This window comes from Dasypus novemcinctus, chromosome X (assembly GCF_030445035.2).
Source record: "Dasypus novemcinctus isolate mDasNov1 chromosome X, mDasNov1.1.hap2, whole genome shotgun sequence".
Taxonomy (NCBI): Eukaryota; Metazoa; Chordata; class Mammalia; order Cingulata; family Dasypodidae; genus Dasypus; species Dasypus novemcinctus.
The window spans coordinates 78,060,761-78,077,866 of NC_080704.1; the positions used below are offsets into that span (position 1 = coordinate 78,060,761).

Here is a 17,106-nt window from a genome sequence, read left to right on the forward strand (position 1 = left end):
CAACAGCGACAGCCAATCCCTAACCACCACCCCTCCCCCGTCCAGTACCGCCCACTGACCTTTTGCCGGCAACCAATCAGAACAGGGCGTGGCTTCGACCAATCAGCCTTCCCCAGCCCCTATAAAACTGTTGCCTCTCCCTCAGTAAAGTGGACTTGCGTGTTTACCTTGTCTCCGCGGTAGTTCTTCTGCCGTGCGCCCTCCAGTCCTGAGAGCCCCCGACAAGGGCCTGGCCTCCCTTGTCCCCAGTTCGTCGCCTGCTTCTCCGGGCGACCCCTTCGTCGCCTGCTTCTCCGGGCGACCCCTTCGTCGCCGGCTTCTCCGGGCGACCCCGTCAGCCGAACCGCGCAACCCCTTGTGAGACCGATCCCTCGTCTGCTGCCGGACCGACCCCTCGTCCCAGGTGGGACCGACCCCTCGTCCCAAGCGGGACCGACCCCTCGTCCAGAGCTGGACCGACCCCTCGTCCGCAGCCAGACCCCACCTCTACCGACCGAGCAAGCCGCCGCAGCTGGCGCCCAACGTGGGGCAAGGCAACCCCACCACAGCCTCACTCCATAACCTGGCAGCCCCCCCCTCCTCTCTTCTCACCTTGGGACTTCTCTCGTGCAACATTGCTGCTACCTGAGCCTTGGCTACCTCATACGATCCACGGCGGTCTGGGAGAATCGCTGGATGGCTTTCTCCTTCCATGTCGGGGGCTTATACCGACCCGCTATGATTAAGAGGAGCCTTGGATTTCTCGGGAGCGCGCGCTTGCACGTCTGAAGTAATCCTACCACAGCCCTACCCCCTCCTCTCTTCTCACCTTGGGACTTCTCTCGTGCAACATTGCTGCTACCTGAGCCTTGGCTACCTCATACGATCCACGGCGGTCTGGGAGAATCGCTGGATGGCTTTCTCCTTCCATGTCGGGGGCTTATACCGACCCGCTATGATTAAGAGGAGCCTTGGATTTCTCGGGAGTGCGCGCTTGCACGTCTGAAGTAATCCTACCACAGCCCTACGCCCTCCTCTCTTCTCACCTTGGGACTTCTCTCGTGCAATATTGCTGCTACCTGAGCCTTGGCTACCTCATACGATCCACGGCGGTCTGGGAGAATCGCTGGATGGCTTTCTCCTTCCATGTCGGGGGCTTATACCGACCCGCTATGATTAAGAGGAGCCTTGGATTTCTCGGGAGCACGCGCTTGCACGTCTGAAGTAACCCTACCATAGCCCTACGCTCTCCTCTCTTCTCACCCCTATCTTTTCACTCTGCATTGCTGCTCCTGAACCTTGGTGACCTCATATGATCCACGGCGGTCTGGGAGAATCGCTGGATGGCTTTCTCCTTCCATGTCGGGGGCTTATACCGACCCGCTATGATTAAGAGGCGCCAATAAAACTCTCAGGAGCGCGTGCCTGAGCACCTCCACCCCTGCCTTCACCTCTGCCTCCTCCCCTCTGTGCTTGCTCCCCTTTGCCTTGCTCCACTGCTCGTTGTCCCGCCCTCCCCTCGTCGGGGCCTTCTCTTGGCCCGCGACCACCGTCGGAGCCCCACCGGCTCCGACCCCTCGTCTCACAGCGCACCTTGGCTCCCATCGCCGCGCTCTCAAGGTAAGGGCCCCTTTTCTTATCGGCTCCAAAAGGCCATTAGCAATGGGTAACATCCTATCTGCTAAGCAAGCCCCACAAGTTCGGGCCCTCGCCGGTCTCCTAGACACTCACCGGTGTAAGATCTCTTTCAAACAGCTTCAAGTATATCGGGACCTTCTTCTCCCCTTTAATATTATATATTTCTGTTAATGTGTTGTAATTGTTCTGTGTTTGTCTGTCTGTTCGCTCAATGTCAACATATATTGTGATACCTCCGGATGGTAAATATAAATTACTAGAAATCTTTAAAAGAGCTCTATTCAAATGGCCAAAAATTAAATAAGCGCTTATATTAATACTTAAGTTTATTATATTAATACATAAGTTTAAATGTTAATAAGATATCTACAATTAAAAAAAATTGTAAGTCTTAATTAACAAAATTAACTGTACGTCTTCATAAAAAGTTGTTCTTGCCTAGATTAAAATGAATAACTTATTTTTCTTCACAGGATAATATAAAGAATGTAAAACTTATATGAATATTAAAAAGGTTAAAAGTTTGTAAAAATGCTAACGGAAATGTAATAAGTTTTGCAAAAAGACGTATTTTGTGCTAAAGTAAGATGGCTAATTTTTCATAAACTCTTGAAATTTAATTTGCATGCGGCAAGTGTAAAAGGTATTGTGATAACTTTACGTAAGGGAATGTGTTCTGTAAGGATAAAATTTATCTTCAATAGTTTACATTAAGGTATTAAATGGCTAATTCCAAAAGGTCATTCTTAAATATATATATATAAAACTAAATTGATGATAATAATAATAAAAGGTAATTTTATAACAGGAAAGATTAACAGCAACCAAGCTCCCCTGCCAACTTGCTTTTAGGAAACGGTTTCTAATATTGCGTGCTACTAAGTATTTAAAGAAAAGTTATTCTTAAGGAAACAGAAGATGATTTTGTCTTTGCAGCCATTGTCTATTTAGCAACACCCCTCGCTATAGGCCTAGCCACTGTTGCGCCGGACGATTGGAACCTTAAACAAAGACTCCTCCTCACTGTCATCTTCCTATCTATCGTTACTATATTTACTGCCCTCATTCTCCTTCGTTTATAAAGCAGTCTCCTACAAACCACAAAGCTTCTGTCTTAAACATACCATTCTCAACCCTATCCTCTAAATGATCTTCTCACTTCCCCCACAGCCTTTAATACTCTATTTCTTTCTCATAACCTTTGCTTTCTTGATAATATTTTCCACCATCTGTCTAGCCACTACCACCCCAGAAGATTGTAACCACGGCCCCCCATGCCGCCATCGCTCTCAAGCAGCTCCAGCCCCGCGAAACGGCCCGCAACCTGCTTTCCCCGGCCTGCGGCCTGCTTTCTAGCATCTAATAACGTTTCTGCTTTTAACAGCTCCCCATACTTCTGCGGAGCTTCCTCCTGTCTCGACCTCACTCCTCTTCTCAGCCATCCAAAGCGTCCTTTCTCGTCCCCCGCCCCCCCTCCTTTTTTCGCTTGAACCCCTACTGCGTTGCAGATTGGGCCGCCCATGTCGGCCCGCCCCATTAACATCGGCCTCTCTCGCACCCGTGGAGACCTTGGCCTTCTTGTCCTCGCCTACGTCTCCACCACTCCCGACGCTGCTGCCACCACCGTCGCTGGTGCCCTGACGCAACTTGTCCTCACCACTGTGATCCTCCAGACCATCACACAGTCTGCCTCTGCCGCTCTTCGCCACCAAGAAGAGATCAACCACCTGTAATGCGCTATCATCCTGGACTTTTAACAACAGATAGACCTTATAGCCACCGAGATCAACAAGAATTGGACATTGGCCACCCTTGCTTGCAAGGGCAAGATACTGCCCCCCAAATTGTACATTTGTATCCCCGTCATACTCACCTCCCTCTTCAGCCCGCTTCCCTCATTGCTTACTGCCTCTTGGGCCTCGGCTACTTGTTGCTGCTGCCATCCTGGCCCTTATTTGAAAAGAAGGGGGAAATGCGGTCACCCCTCGGGCTGAAGTGTGGTCTGCTGGCCTGGCAGGGGAGCGGCCGCGGCAGGCCTAATTCCGCTGCCCCCATAATAGGGTGGCTGGTCGGACTCACCGCCACCCCTGAAGGAAGCTCGGCATGGGCGCAGAGTGCCCTCGGGTCTCCCCTTCTCGGCAGCCATGCTTCCGCGGCCGCCCCTCCTCCCAGATGGCACCACCCGATGCCTTGTGGGGCGGCACCCTTCTTCTTCCTTCTCCCTGCGCAGGCGCAGGGCAGAAAGTTCCAGTCTGCCCTTTTCCCCTCCCCCGACAGCAGCAACAGCCAGGCGTGGGCGGAGAAATCCAGTCTGCCCTTTTCCCCTCCCCCGACAGCAGCAACAGCCAGGTGTGGGCGGAAAAATCCAGCCCGCCCTTTTCCCTTCCCCCGACAGCAGCAACAGCCAGGCGTGGGCGGGAAACTCAAGTCTGCCCTCCACCCCAGCAACAGCAGCCACCAATCCCTGAACCCTGCCCCTTCCCCCAGCAACAGCGACAGCCAATCCCTAACCACCACCCCTCCCCCGTCCAGTACCGCCCACTGACCTTTTGCCGGCAACCAATCAGAACAGGGCGTGGCTTCGACCAATCAGCCTTCCCCAGCCCCTATAAAACTGTTGCCTCTCCCTCAGTAAAGTGGACTTGCGTGTTTACCTTGTCTCCGCGGTAGTTCTTCTGCCGTGCGCCCTCCAGTCCTGAGAGCCCCCGACAAGGGCCTGGCCTCCCTTGTCCCCAGTTCGTCGCCTGCTTCTCCGGGCGACCCCTTCGTCGCCTGCTTCTCCGGGCGACCCCTTCGTCGCCGGCTTCTCCGGGCGACCCCGTCAGCCGAACCGCGCAACCCCTTGTGAGACCGATCCCTCGTCTGCTGCCGGACCGACCCCTCGTCCCAGGTGGGACCGACCCCTCGTCCCAAGCGGGACCGACCCCTCGTCCAGAGCTGGACCGACCCCTCGTCCGCAGCCAGACCCCACCTCTACCGACCGAGCAAGCCGCCGCAATCAATGTTCATAGCAGCATTATTCAGAATTGCTGAAAGATGGAAGCAACCTAAGGGTCCATAAACCAATGAATGGATAAACAAAATCTGGTATATACACACAATGGATTATTATTCAGCTGTAAAATGGAGTTAAGCTCTGATACATGTGACAACCTGGCTGAAACTTTAAATCATGTTGAGTGAAATAAGCCAGACACAAAAGGACAAATACTGCATGAGCTCATTGATATAAGATAATTAGAATAAGGAAATTCATAGTGTCAGAATCTAGAATACAGGTTACCAGGGGATGGGATAGGGTAGGGAATGGGGAGTTAATACTTATATTTTATAGAAATTTTATTTGGGCTGATGGTGATGATGATCATTTCACTGATGTGAAATAATTGGAACAATATTAGCACAGCCTTGTGAATGTAATTAACAGCACTAATTATATATATAATTATATATATAATCATATATATACTCATATATAATTATATATGTGAATATGGTTAAAAGGGGGAAATTTTAGGTTGTGTATATGTTATGAGAATAAAATTTAAAAAAACCCACAACACAAACAGTGAATCCTATTGTAAATGATGGACTACAATTAGTACAATCATAAAAATGTTCTTTTATAAATTCTAATAAATGTACCACACTAATGCCAGGTGTTAGTAATGGGTGGTATAGGGGATCTCTGTATTTTATGGATGATTTTTATGTAAACATTCAACTTCTCTAATCAAAACAAAACAAAACATAAGAGTATAAATCTTCTTGAAAAAAGCAGAGGAGAAAATCTTTGGGAATCTAGGACTAGGCAAAGTGTTCTTAGACTTGACACCAAAAGCACAATTCACAAAAGGGAAACTTGATAAATTTGACTTCATCAATATTAAAACATTTGATCTGTTAATGAACTTGTTAAGAGAATGAAAAGCTATAGTCTGAGAGAAAATATGTGCAAACCACATATCTGACTAGTATCTAGAATATATAAAGAACTGTCAAAATGGAACAGTAGAGAAAACAACCCAATTAGAAAAATGGGCAAAAGATCTGAAAAGTCATTTTATCAAAGCAGATATACAGATGGCAAATAAACACAGGAAAAGATGTTCAACATCAATAGCCATTAGGGAAATGCAAATTAAAAACCACAATGAAAATAAAAGACAAAAAACCAAAAGGAAACAAAAAATGAAAAACCGCAATAAAATATCACTATATACCTGTCAGAATGGCTAAAATAGATAGTGACAACACCAAATGCTATTAAGGGTGAGGAGATACTAGATCATTCAGATACTGCTTGTGGGGAAGTAAAACTGTAGATATACTCTGGTAAACAGATTGGCAGGTTCTTTAATAATTAACATGCAATTATCAATACAAGCCAGCATTTGTTCCAGTGAAATGAAAAACCTGTATACAAATGTCTATGGCAGTTTTCTTCATAATAGCCCCAAACTGGCAACAGGTCAGATGTCCTTCAATAGGTGACTGGTTAAGCAAACTGTGGTACATTTGTTCCAAGGACTACTATTCTACTGAGCAATAAAAACAAAAAGAAATCAAATATTGATTCACACAACAACCTGATGAATCTTCAGAGAATTATGCTGAGTGAAAAAAAGCCAATCTCAAAAGGGTATATACTGTGTGATTCCATTTATATATAACATTCTTGAAATGACAACATTATAGAAAATGAGAACAAATTAATGGTTACCGGGGTTTAAGGTGGGTGTGGGAACAGCCAAGAGAGTGGTTGGGACTATGATAGGGTAACAAGAGGAATCCTTGTGATGTAAATGTTCTGTGTCTTGACTAATAATGTCAATATCCTGATTATGATATTGTACTATAGTTTTGAAAGATGTTACCATTGGGGGAAATTGGGAAATTGGGTGAAGAATATACTGAATCTCTTTGTATTATTTCTTACAACTGCTTGTGAATCTACAATTATCTCAAAATGAAATTTTCATGAAAAAACAGAATAATCCGCTTTCTCTTAAAAAAATCTGGAATACATAGGCTTGCCTGATGAAGAGTTTACCATCCCTTCTGCCTTTCATTTGAACTGACATTTACTACCTGCAGGAGGCAGAGAATATGTGTGTTATGGTGTAAAGAGTCCTGAAATTGAGGTCAGAAGATCTGGGTTCTAGTCTGATTCTCTCTTTCATTAGCCACAAGACCTTAGGCAAATTGGTAACTTAACCTTTTTGAATCTTAGTTTCCTCATTTTTTAAAACAAAGATAATAATACCAGCACCGTCTACTTCATAGAATTGCTGGTGCAGGGTGACGTGAAATAATGGATATATGAGTGCTCTGCAAACTTTAAATCACTTTAATATGAGACATGAGGCATTATATTCATGCAACAGCTATTTTGCCAGTGTGTGAAGGCACTTGATAAAAATTATTGCTCAATAAATAATAAATGTTGGACTCATCAATAGAAAAGTCAGATAAAGGTAGAATTTTCTCCCAAGCACTTAAAACAAAGGAGATGCATAGCACATTCAATCAAACAGGAAAAAGCAACAAACACTATCTAAAGAGCCAAGAGAGTCGATAAATTCATCTCTGCATAAAAAGCTAACTACCTAATCATGTTTTAGGGGATAAGCAATAATGAATGGGGAACTCATCATATAAAAAGAAAAGCATTATCCTCTCATCAGGCAACCCAAGAAAGTTCTTACTGCAATGTATCAGACAGAATAAAAGCAGCAAAAACAAAATGTTCAGAGAGGTTTTGGCCTTACTACAGAGAGCACAGGAATTGCTCAATTTGGTGTTATAGTTTAATCTAATTTTAGTTTGTATTAGTGACTACGGCAAATACACTTGAAGGTCCAGATGAGGCTCAAAGCTTAGAAATGGAATTTTCTCTTCTTTCCAAAAGAAAGTGTATATCCAAAATGCTCAACACTGACTTCAAAAAAAAAAGTAACATGGGCTCAAATAATGACTTTCTTTGTGACTTTTATATATTTATGGGTTCTTACAGTTTACAACATGTATATTCTTTCAATTAAGTCTTACAATCCCAGCGTGAGTGAGTCAGAACAGATATTATTCCCTTTTTATGGCTGAGAAAATTGAAGTCAAACAGCAGAAGTGTTAAATGCAAAAACAAACGAAAAAACACTTAGACCCTAACATCAGACACCATACACGAGAATTAACTCAAAATGGATTACAGACTAAATGTAAGAGACAAAAGTATAAAACTTCTACAATAAGACAGAGAAAATCGTTATGAACTTGGGTTAGACAAAGATTTCTTAGATATGACACCAAAAGCATGATCCATAAAAGAAAACTGATCAACTGGATTTCATCAAAATTTGAAACATCAGCTCTTCAAATGATGCCATTAAGAAAATGAAAACACAAACCAGAGACTGGGAGAAAATATTTACAGATCATATACTTGATAAAGAGCTTGTATACAGAATATATAAACAACTCTTAACAACTCAAGAAGAAGAAAAACAACCCAATTTTTAAAAAATGGGCAAAAGAATTGAATAAACATTTTTCTAAAGAAGATATACAAATGGTCAATAAGCATATGAAGAGATGACCAACCTCATTAGCCATCGAGAAAATAAAAATGTGAAGCACAATGAGCTTCCCATTAGGATAGCTATAAAAAAAAAGATGGACAATAACAAGTGCTAATAAGAACACGGAGAGGGAAACGGACTTTGGCCCAGTGGTTAGGGCGTCCGTCTACCACATGGGAGGTCCGCGGTTCAAACCCCGGGCCTCCTTGACCCGTGTGGAGCTGGCCATGCGCAGCGCTGATGCGCGCAAGGAGTGCCGTGCCACGCAAGGGTGTCCCCCGCGTGGGGGAGCCCCACGCGCAAGGAGTGCGCCCATGAGGAAAGCCGCCCAGCGTGAAAAGAAAGAGCAGCCTGCCCAGGAATGGCGCCGCCCACACTTCCCGTGCCGCTGACGACAACAGAAGCGGACAAAGAAACAAAAGCAGACAAAGAAACAAGACGCAACAAATAGACACCAAGAACAGACAACCAGGGGAGGGGGGGAAATTAAATAAATAAATAAATCTTTAAAAAAAAAAAAAAAAAAAAAAAAAAAAAAAAAGAACACGGAGAAATCGATATCCTCACATATTGCTGCGAGGAACATAAAACAGTGCAGGTGCTTTGGAAACCAGTTTGCAGCTCCTCAAAAAGTTACACATAGAATTACCATATGACCTAGTAATTCCACCTCTAAGTATAAACCCAAGAGAAGTGAAAACTATGTCCACACAAAAACCTGTACACAAATATTCAGAGCAGCATTACTGATAAAAGCCAAAGTGTTAGAAACAACCCAAATGTCCATCAACTGGTGAACAGATAAACAAAATATGGTATATCCAAAAATGGAATATTTGTCAGCAATAAAAAGAAAATATTGATAGATGCCACAACATGAATGAACCTCAAAAACATGCTAAGTGAAAGAAGCCAGGTACAAGAGACCACATACTATATGTTTTCATTTATATTAAGTGTCCAGAAAAGAAAATCTATAGATAACCAGCATATCAGGGGTTGCCTGGGGCTAATGGTGGGAGCAGGGAGCAAACAAGCAAGGGGAAACTTTTTTAGAGTGACAGAAATGTTCTAAAACTAGATTGTGGTGATAATTACACAACTATAAATTTACTGAAAATCTTTACTACAAATTTACATGCATTGAGTGAATTTTATGGTATGTAAATTATACTTCAATAAAGCTGTTTTAAAAAATCACCAAATAAACCTGCACCGAAAAGAAAAACAACCAGCAGAGAAGGTACTAAAATAAAGGTCTTCAATGTTCCTTCTACTCTATCACCTGCCTCTGAGAAATGGCAGGAATAACAAGCTCTTTCAAAAGTTAATACCATCACAGGAGAAGTAACAACTTTACCAGGTTTTAAAAATACAAAATAAATCAAAATACTAGGTGGCTTTGCTATTTTGAACAAATCCATAATATATTTGCATTAGAAAATTTCTACTTTTAATTATTTACATTTCATAAACCCATTGAAATTTTGTAGTGTGTAAGTCCATTGCAATATGAATTTGTTTTAGGTTCCCACCTATAAATGTACTGTATAACAATATGAATTTACTTACAGTAAAATGTATTAGAAAGCATTACGCTATATAATTTCTAATATACAAGATAGTTCAGTTCTTTAAAATAAGTTGAAAATTTAATAGCATGGTTTGACTTACTGTGTGACTAATAAGTCTCAGAGCATCTTCAAAATAGCCCCAAACTTCTTCCAGAGGACAGAGCTCAGGATCTGATGCCCCATCTGGCACTAAGAGGTTAATCAAATTGTGCATACATTTGCTGGAAATCAAAAAAGAGAAAACTCATTCCATAGGAAAGAGATCTGGCTAAGAAAAGAAAAATCTGGATCTTATCCCAGACTAAGAGCTTCACAACGCTTCTGTTCTTCCTTCAATTCTAACTGGCCTCCAACCTCAGAAGACAGATTTTTGAAGCTGTAAAAGGAGCTAACCAATTTTTCCTTTTGTCATACCTTTGGTTTCACTCTTTTTTAGTGTCACCCTAAGGAGCTGTGGCAGGTTACTACAGCATGAGCTGGTTCCATTTACGGGCACTTTAAGGCAGCAGTTACGTCCTCAAATAGGCAAAGGAATTTGGATTTTAATTGGGGATAAATAATTCCAGGAAAGCTGTCTCTTATGTACCAGAATAGAAAGACCATAATGACATTTTCCAGAGAAAAACTACACAACATCAAATTTTCCCCATGCCTGGGCTTAGAAAACATAAAATTACCAATAAATAATATTTTTCTTTCCCTCTCCCACCCCCCACCCCCGCTGATTTTGCTATCTGTCCATTTATTGTGTGATCTTCTGTATCTATTTCTCTTTTTGTCTTCTCTTCTCGTCTTTCTCCTCTAGCATTCACCAGGATTTGATCCTGGGGACTTCTGATATGGAGAGAGGTTCCCTGTCAATTGCCACCTCAGTTACTGGTCTCTGCTACACTTCACCTTGACTCTCCCCTTCATCTCTCTTTTGTTGTGTCATCATCTTGCTGTGTGACTCACTTGCGCAGGCACTGGTTTACCGCGTGGGCACTCAGCTTGCTGCACGGGCACTGGCTCACCACACAGGCACTCACACAGGCACTCGGCTCGCCACACAGGCACTCAGCTTGCTGTGCAGGCACTTGGCTCACCACACTGGCACTCGTATGGGCACTTGGCTCACCATGTGGGCACTCGCCTGTGTGGGCACTTGGCTCACTGCACGGGCATTCAGCTTGCCATGCTGGCACTGGCTTACCACACAGGCATGCTTTCTCTTCTTTTCAACAGGAGGCCCCAAGGATGGAACTCGGGTCCCACCATATGGCGCCTTATCACTTGAGCCCCATCTGCTTCCCAAATAATATTCTTATATTATGTACAGCACTTATTGGTCCTTAAAGAAAATTATTTAGGAAAAAATAAGGCAAATACAACAAAATGTTAACATTTATTAAATTTGGGTAGTGGGTTTATTGGTGTTATATTAACTCTGTATGTTTGAAATATTTAGTAATAAAACAAAAGAAAGGTACTTAGTAGTTTTATTATACACGGACAAATGCAAAAAGCAACTTTTTCCCTCTTTTTTTTTCTTTTGGGAAAACCAGACTCCTTGACAATGCTAAATAATTCTTGATGTGTAATGCAACTCTCAATATGGAGCTGTTTTGCAGGTTTTTTAGGCCAGAAGTGTCTACCAATCATCCTCCCCCCCACACTTTTATTTCTTTTTATAAAAGTACAGAGAATTTTAAAAATAATGATAAATCATCCAAACGGTTTCAGTCACGGTTTCATATTAAAAACAAAGATCGATTTCTGACTCCCTATTTCCCTCTATGATAAAATCCTAAGCTTTGTTCTATGAGGAACAATTCCTTTAGAGCTAAGGTAGATGGTACCTTGCCAGTGGGCCCTACTTTGTTCAAAGATGCCTGTGTACTACTTTTAAGCATGAGGTCTGGGTCCCTTAAGGGTGGGCAGCCTTTAGGGGACCTGCTAGAAGCTCTCTGGCCTTAACCCCTACCTCCACCATTTTGCAGTTGTAACCTTGGGAATGATGTTCTGTCACTTTTCTGAGGCTAGGTCTTCCCTTCCAAACATGCAGATAAGGTATGCCTGACTTGTGGGAGATTTGAATGCTCCGTGCATGGTGTGGGAAGACTTTGTAAACTGTGACATGCTGTACACAAATGAAGTGGGAGAGGTAGCTCTGTGCATTGGAGTTCTCTTCCCTGACAGTACCTGGGTCTTGGACTTTTTCTCTAGAGCACAATAAGACAAGCTTGGCTGGGGTTTCCCATGGGAACAAGCTCCAGTGATGGAGTAAACACAGGATAAAACAGGGAACGTGGATATTGGGCAGAGGAGGGCAATAAGCCATGGTTAAGGGAGGGGGCAAACAGGAGCCCAGAGCCCCCATTGTGCTGTGGCTAGAGGTCCCAGAGAGATCTGGGGGAGGGGCCCCAGAGAGATCTGGGCGAGGGGGCCTGGGGACAATGCTTCTTGACTTTTTAGGAGCCTCCAGCCAGGGTTTAGAGGACATGGGCTTGAGTCCTGGCTCTTTGATAACCTTGGAGTCCCAGCTCCTGTTTGGGGCGCACTGTCCTCTTCCTCATGACTACAAGGGGTACAAATGGACTAGACTGTCCTGCAGAATCACCTGGGCACTTAGAGAAATATACTGACATTCAGGCTCACTTTGGAGACTCAGCTTCAACTGGTCTGGGGTGGGACCTGGGCATCCGTATTTCCTTAATGCTCCCAAGATAATTCTAATGTACCACCTGGGTTGAAACAGTTCAGGATAGGTGTTCTCCTGCAGCCCCCCATCTTAGCTCCAGAATTGCTCTGCACAGTGGGGAAAGCTTGTCTGTCTCTCTTCAGTGAGAATGGGTCTGTATAGCCTCTTGCTGGGTTGATGTATTTTTTCAAAAAGAGAGAGCCTTAGAGCTGGGCTCAGAACACAGAAAAGAATTCTCAGGTCAGAAGGGAACTCCTGAAGGGGCCAGAAGGGGCCATTTGGTCCTACTTCCAAGGAAGTAGGGCCCTCTCCAGAATACCTCATGGAGGACAGCCATGGAGCTTGGCTGGAGCCTCCTGTTAACTTGGGCTGATCTTGCCATCCTTGAGGTGGCAGTGGAGGAAGCAGGCTCTGTGACCCTGAGGGCTCTGGTGTTGGTGTTCAGTGGTCATGGGTACATTTCTGGCATTTGTATCCCCACAAGAGGAATTCCTGCCTACTCACATCCAGCTGATTCTGGTTGAAGAGAAGATGGTTTTGACCCTCCTGTCTGTGTTTTAGAATTGGTCTGAATCTTGACTCCTGCCCTTCAAGTTAAACTCTCTCTGTCCCTCTACCAGTGTCTTGTGAGTTTCTGCAGCAAATCCAGATCATCACCCTATATGTAGCTTTCCTCAGGTCAGGACTAAGATTTCTGGTCTCAGGTACTAGATCCTGTATAGGGGCAGTTCCTTCCAGAGTCAAATGGGGAAACCAAGACCAGAGAGGAAAGGATTTGCCAGAGGGTCACCAACCAAGTCAGAAGCACAGCAGACAGACCCTGGAGATCAGGATCTCAGCCCAGCCTTGCTATGAATTCTCTGGTGACCTTGAGTCACTTGCTCCTCTCTGGACCTCAGTTTCCCGGCCTGTAAAATGGGGGAGTTGGACCAGATCATTGGTATTCAGACTATTTTTTTTTAGCAGAATTATGTATTCTGTAGAAGTCCAGTATATAAAAGAGATAGAAGTATAAAACGGTAGCTGTCTTGTAGGAACAGTGTGAGTGCATGGCGGGGGTGGGAGGGTTGGGGGTGGGGATGGCCCTCCTGCTTAGCCTTCTCATTTATTCTGTGGACCACAGTTTGAAAACCACAAGCAGGTTCACCTTCTAGGTCCTTTCAGCTCTAAGATTCTAGAATATGCTTTCCCCTTGAGAAATTATTGCTCACTGTGGAGCCAGGAAAAACAAACAAAAACAAAATATAAAAAACAAAAAAAGCATTAAACTGAAGGCAAGGTATCATCTAAAAACAGTCAATTCGGACACTGTTATTTTGCGAAGACAAGTAGAAAAAGGTCCCACTGGAATCTTTCAGTGACTGAGAATTTTGTTTTCTGGTTAAAAAATCTATATCTATATCTATATCTATATCTATATCTATATCTATATCTATATCTATATCTATATAGATAGGTAAGTAGTTAGATAGATAGGTAAGTTAGATAGATAGATAGATGATAGATAGATAGATAGATGATAGATAGATAGATAGATAGATAGAAATAGCAGTTATACTAAGGGAATTTGTGGGTTGGTTCTAGACCTCGGCACAAAGCTAAGTGGTGTCCTTAAGAGCAAGGAGGGCAGAGGTCCCTGCTTAGAACATTTCTTAGCCCACAGAGAAGCTTTCAATCTTCAGTTTCAGCTCTCTGGCCTGGACCTCATGCTGGGTCACCAGCTCTGGAACCTTCACATCTCTTGCTGTTGGTAGAACATCTATAGCAGCTTGTTCTCTGTCTTTGGTGGATGGCATCCATAGATGTCAAAGGTGTTTGTGAACCAAGTTTTCTTCTCCTCCATCTGTGTTCTGCAGCCCTTCTTGGAACTTTCTCCTCCTGCAGTGACAAATACCTCTGGTCATCCTCTGGGTCAAGCTTTTCTGTCCACTCTAGGGTTGGAGCAAGGCTGGGGCCATGGAGTTGGAGACAGGTTTCTCTGGACGCTGAGGCCAGGGACTCAGCAGCTCAGAGTTGGGCCTAAGGGACACCAGGACTGGCCCTCTGTTCATCCCACTGAGCCATTCCTGGGCTGTCAGAGAGGGATAAGCCCTTGCTGTTTAAGGGAAAACGTCCTTTTCATAGGATTCTGTTTGTCAGGACACAATCATGGGCATGGGCTTGATGAAGCTTTTGTGATCAGCTTGTAGAAGTGGAAGATCTTGTAGGAGGACACATTGAGGCTTATCTATGGCATGACACTGATCCTCTTCTGTGGGTAATAGGAGCAGTATTCGGTCAGGTAGTCTAGGTGTGGCTTTTCAGTGCTTACCTCATAGTAGCAGCAATAACAGATGTTTCCACCTCCCTTTCCTACCATGTACAATATGTTGGTGTCCATGTTGTAAAACAGGAACACTTGCCTGAGAAGCTGTCCAGATCCTCCTCTATGACAGACAGAGATGTTGACCTGGTCCCACAGGGCCATCTGCTAGTTGTTCCATGGGGGATATGCCTGTAGACAGCATCTTCTTCAGATTCCCCCAAAACAGCACTTTGTTGTTCTGATGCCCTTTGTAGCTGGCTTCCTGGAGGACAGTCTGCTTGGGGTTCAAGAATTTGTATCTTGAGGTCCTTGTAGGCAGTGGCCAGCAGGCTGCTGTTGATGTTGAAAGACATGGAAAGGATCAGGTCTTGAGTGACAGTTGACTGGCCTTGTGATTACAGACTCTTTTGTATCCACATTCCAGACCATCATCTTGTAGCTGTAGCTAGAGCTGAAGAGGATATTGGTGGCTGTGGGGTGCCACTCCAGCAGGCCACTCTGTGGTATAACCCACTAGCTCTTTCCTGCTGGATGTGAGGTTCTTTGCCAGCAGTTGCTTTGGGACATCCCAGATATTAATGGTGGCATCTTCAGAATAGGAGATGATCTCAAAGTCACTGAAAGGGTTCCACTTGATGTCTAAGACATTTCCTCTATGCCCACAGAACTTTGGGTAGTGGAGGCCCAACTTTCCCAATTGGTGCAGGGGTATGACAAGGAAGGTCTGCTCACAGGCACACTGTCATAAGACCAATGAAGTAGGGTTCACAGAGAATCAATTGTCATGGATGCCGCAGGTGATGGATACCAGTTCTCCTTGCTGGCTGATTTGCCAAAGATGTGGTGTAACTTGGAGCTCCTGTACTGGGGGAGCCATGACATCTCCGTGACGGCCATGGTGGCCGCAGCAACATCTGGTTCCAGTTCCGCAGTTCTGGTGGCCCACGGAATCTACAAGCTCAGCGACATGCCTGTCAGCCACATACCCCGCCCTGTGCCCCCGTAGCCCAGAGGGCTGAACACGCAGACTTCCCCTCTCCCGGGCTGCCCCCCTCCCTGCGCTACTGGACCCTTCCCAATCATCTTTTAAGTTGGGCCTGTTAAGAATAATTGATGATTTATGGCTATTAAAATGCGTGCATGGATTAGGTACTGAATTACATTTACTAACCTGTATTTGAAAACATTGATTGAGTCTTTCTTTTTGTGGAGTGATAAAGCTCTTTTCAAGGCCTTTAGAGCAAGGGAAGGATAGTGTGCAGGCATTTCCATTGCTAATGCTACAAGAAGGGAAGAAAAACGTTTTTAACATCTCAACCTCATGCATCACAGTTTTTATCCCATGCTACAATTTGCTTTTTCTAACTAAATTGATCTAAAACAGATTAACAATAGCAATGACAACAATCTAATTTTATAAAATGATCCACAAAGATTTTCTGAGATAGCGTCTACTTTTTGGACAAAATAATATGGTAGGATTGCCAGGTTATAGCCTTTCTTTAGCAAACATTAACAGAGAACCTACTGTTTCTGTGACCTTGCACACAGTTACATAGGTAAATCAATGATCTTAAAAATCAGAGTCAAAGAGGGGCATACTAAGAAGGAAAGAGGGAGCACACCAGTAAAAGGGCACTAATCAAAAATAGATTTATATTATAACATACTGTTTTTGTTGAATACTAAAGACAGGAAACACTCAACATGAGAGTGAGTGTTAGAGATAATTAAACCTGAAATTTTCAGATGCATTTTACAGACCTCTAGAACTGGAGTTGCATTATGCAAGGAGCAGAGGCCACTATCACATGTCCATAAAGTATACACCATCTCCCTCATGGCTCTAGGAATTCTGTTTTGGCAAGACCAAGGCAAAAGTGACTCTTGTGTCCTTGGGGCTACCTAATACCTTTACTTACCACACTCATGCTTCTGAGGAATGTGAAAGATAAAAAAGGGAAGATGATTAGGCCATCTCCTGCATACATTCCCAAAGAGGCTCTGAGTCTCCAAGTTCTACTTACAGCTCACCAGAAATTTGACGGTAACAGTCATGTTGAAAAATATTACCAATATTTCTCCAGAAACTTCAATAAATTGCTAAGATTCTCATTCCTTTGATCAGTGAAGCAGGTGATTATCATTTCTAGGGAGCTTAGCAAAACTAATTTTCTGAAGTTTGAGCTCCCCCTAATGTCCAGTGATATAATTAAGTTCCACAAATAGAATAAACATGAGTATCTATTATAAGCAATGCACTCTGCTAGTTTCTTTTTTTTTTTTTTAAAGATTTATTTTTATTTATTTATTTCCCCTCCCCTCCCCCGGTTGTCTGTTTTCTGTGTCTTT

General features: G+C 43.8%; 1 protein-coding gene and 1 pseudogene across 1 annotated transcript in view; both read right to left on the bottom strand.

The window, feature by feature from the left end:
• The window catches only part of TEX11 (testis expressed 11), a 546,877-nt gene that overhangs the window by 54,625 nt on the left and 475,146 nt on the right, over positions 1–17,106 (bottom strand). The window contains exons 27-28 of the mRNA XM_058291673.2: positions 15,926–16,034; positions 9,870–9,990 (exon numbers count right to left, since the gene is read on the bottom strand). Coding sequence (XP_058147656.1) covers positions 9,870–9,990; positions 15,926–16,034 — 230 coding nt within the window. The remainder of the gene's footprint in view (positions 1–9,869; positions 9,991–15,925; positions 16,035–17,106) is intronic.
• LOC139438118 (coronin-2A pseudogene) lies at positions 14,102–15,636 on the bottom strand (annotated as a pseudogene).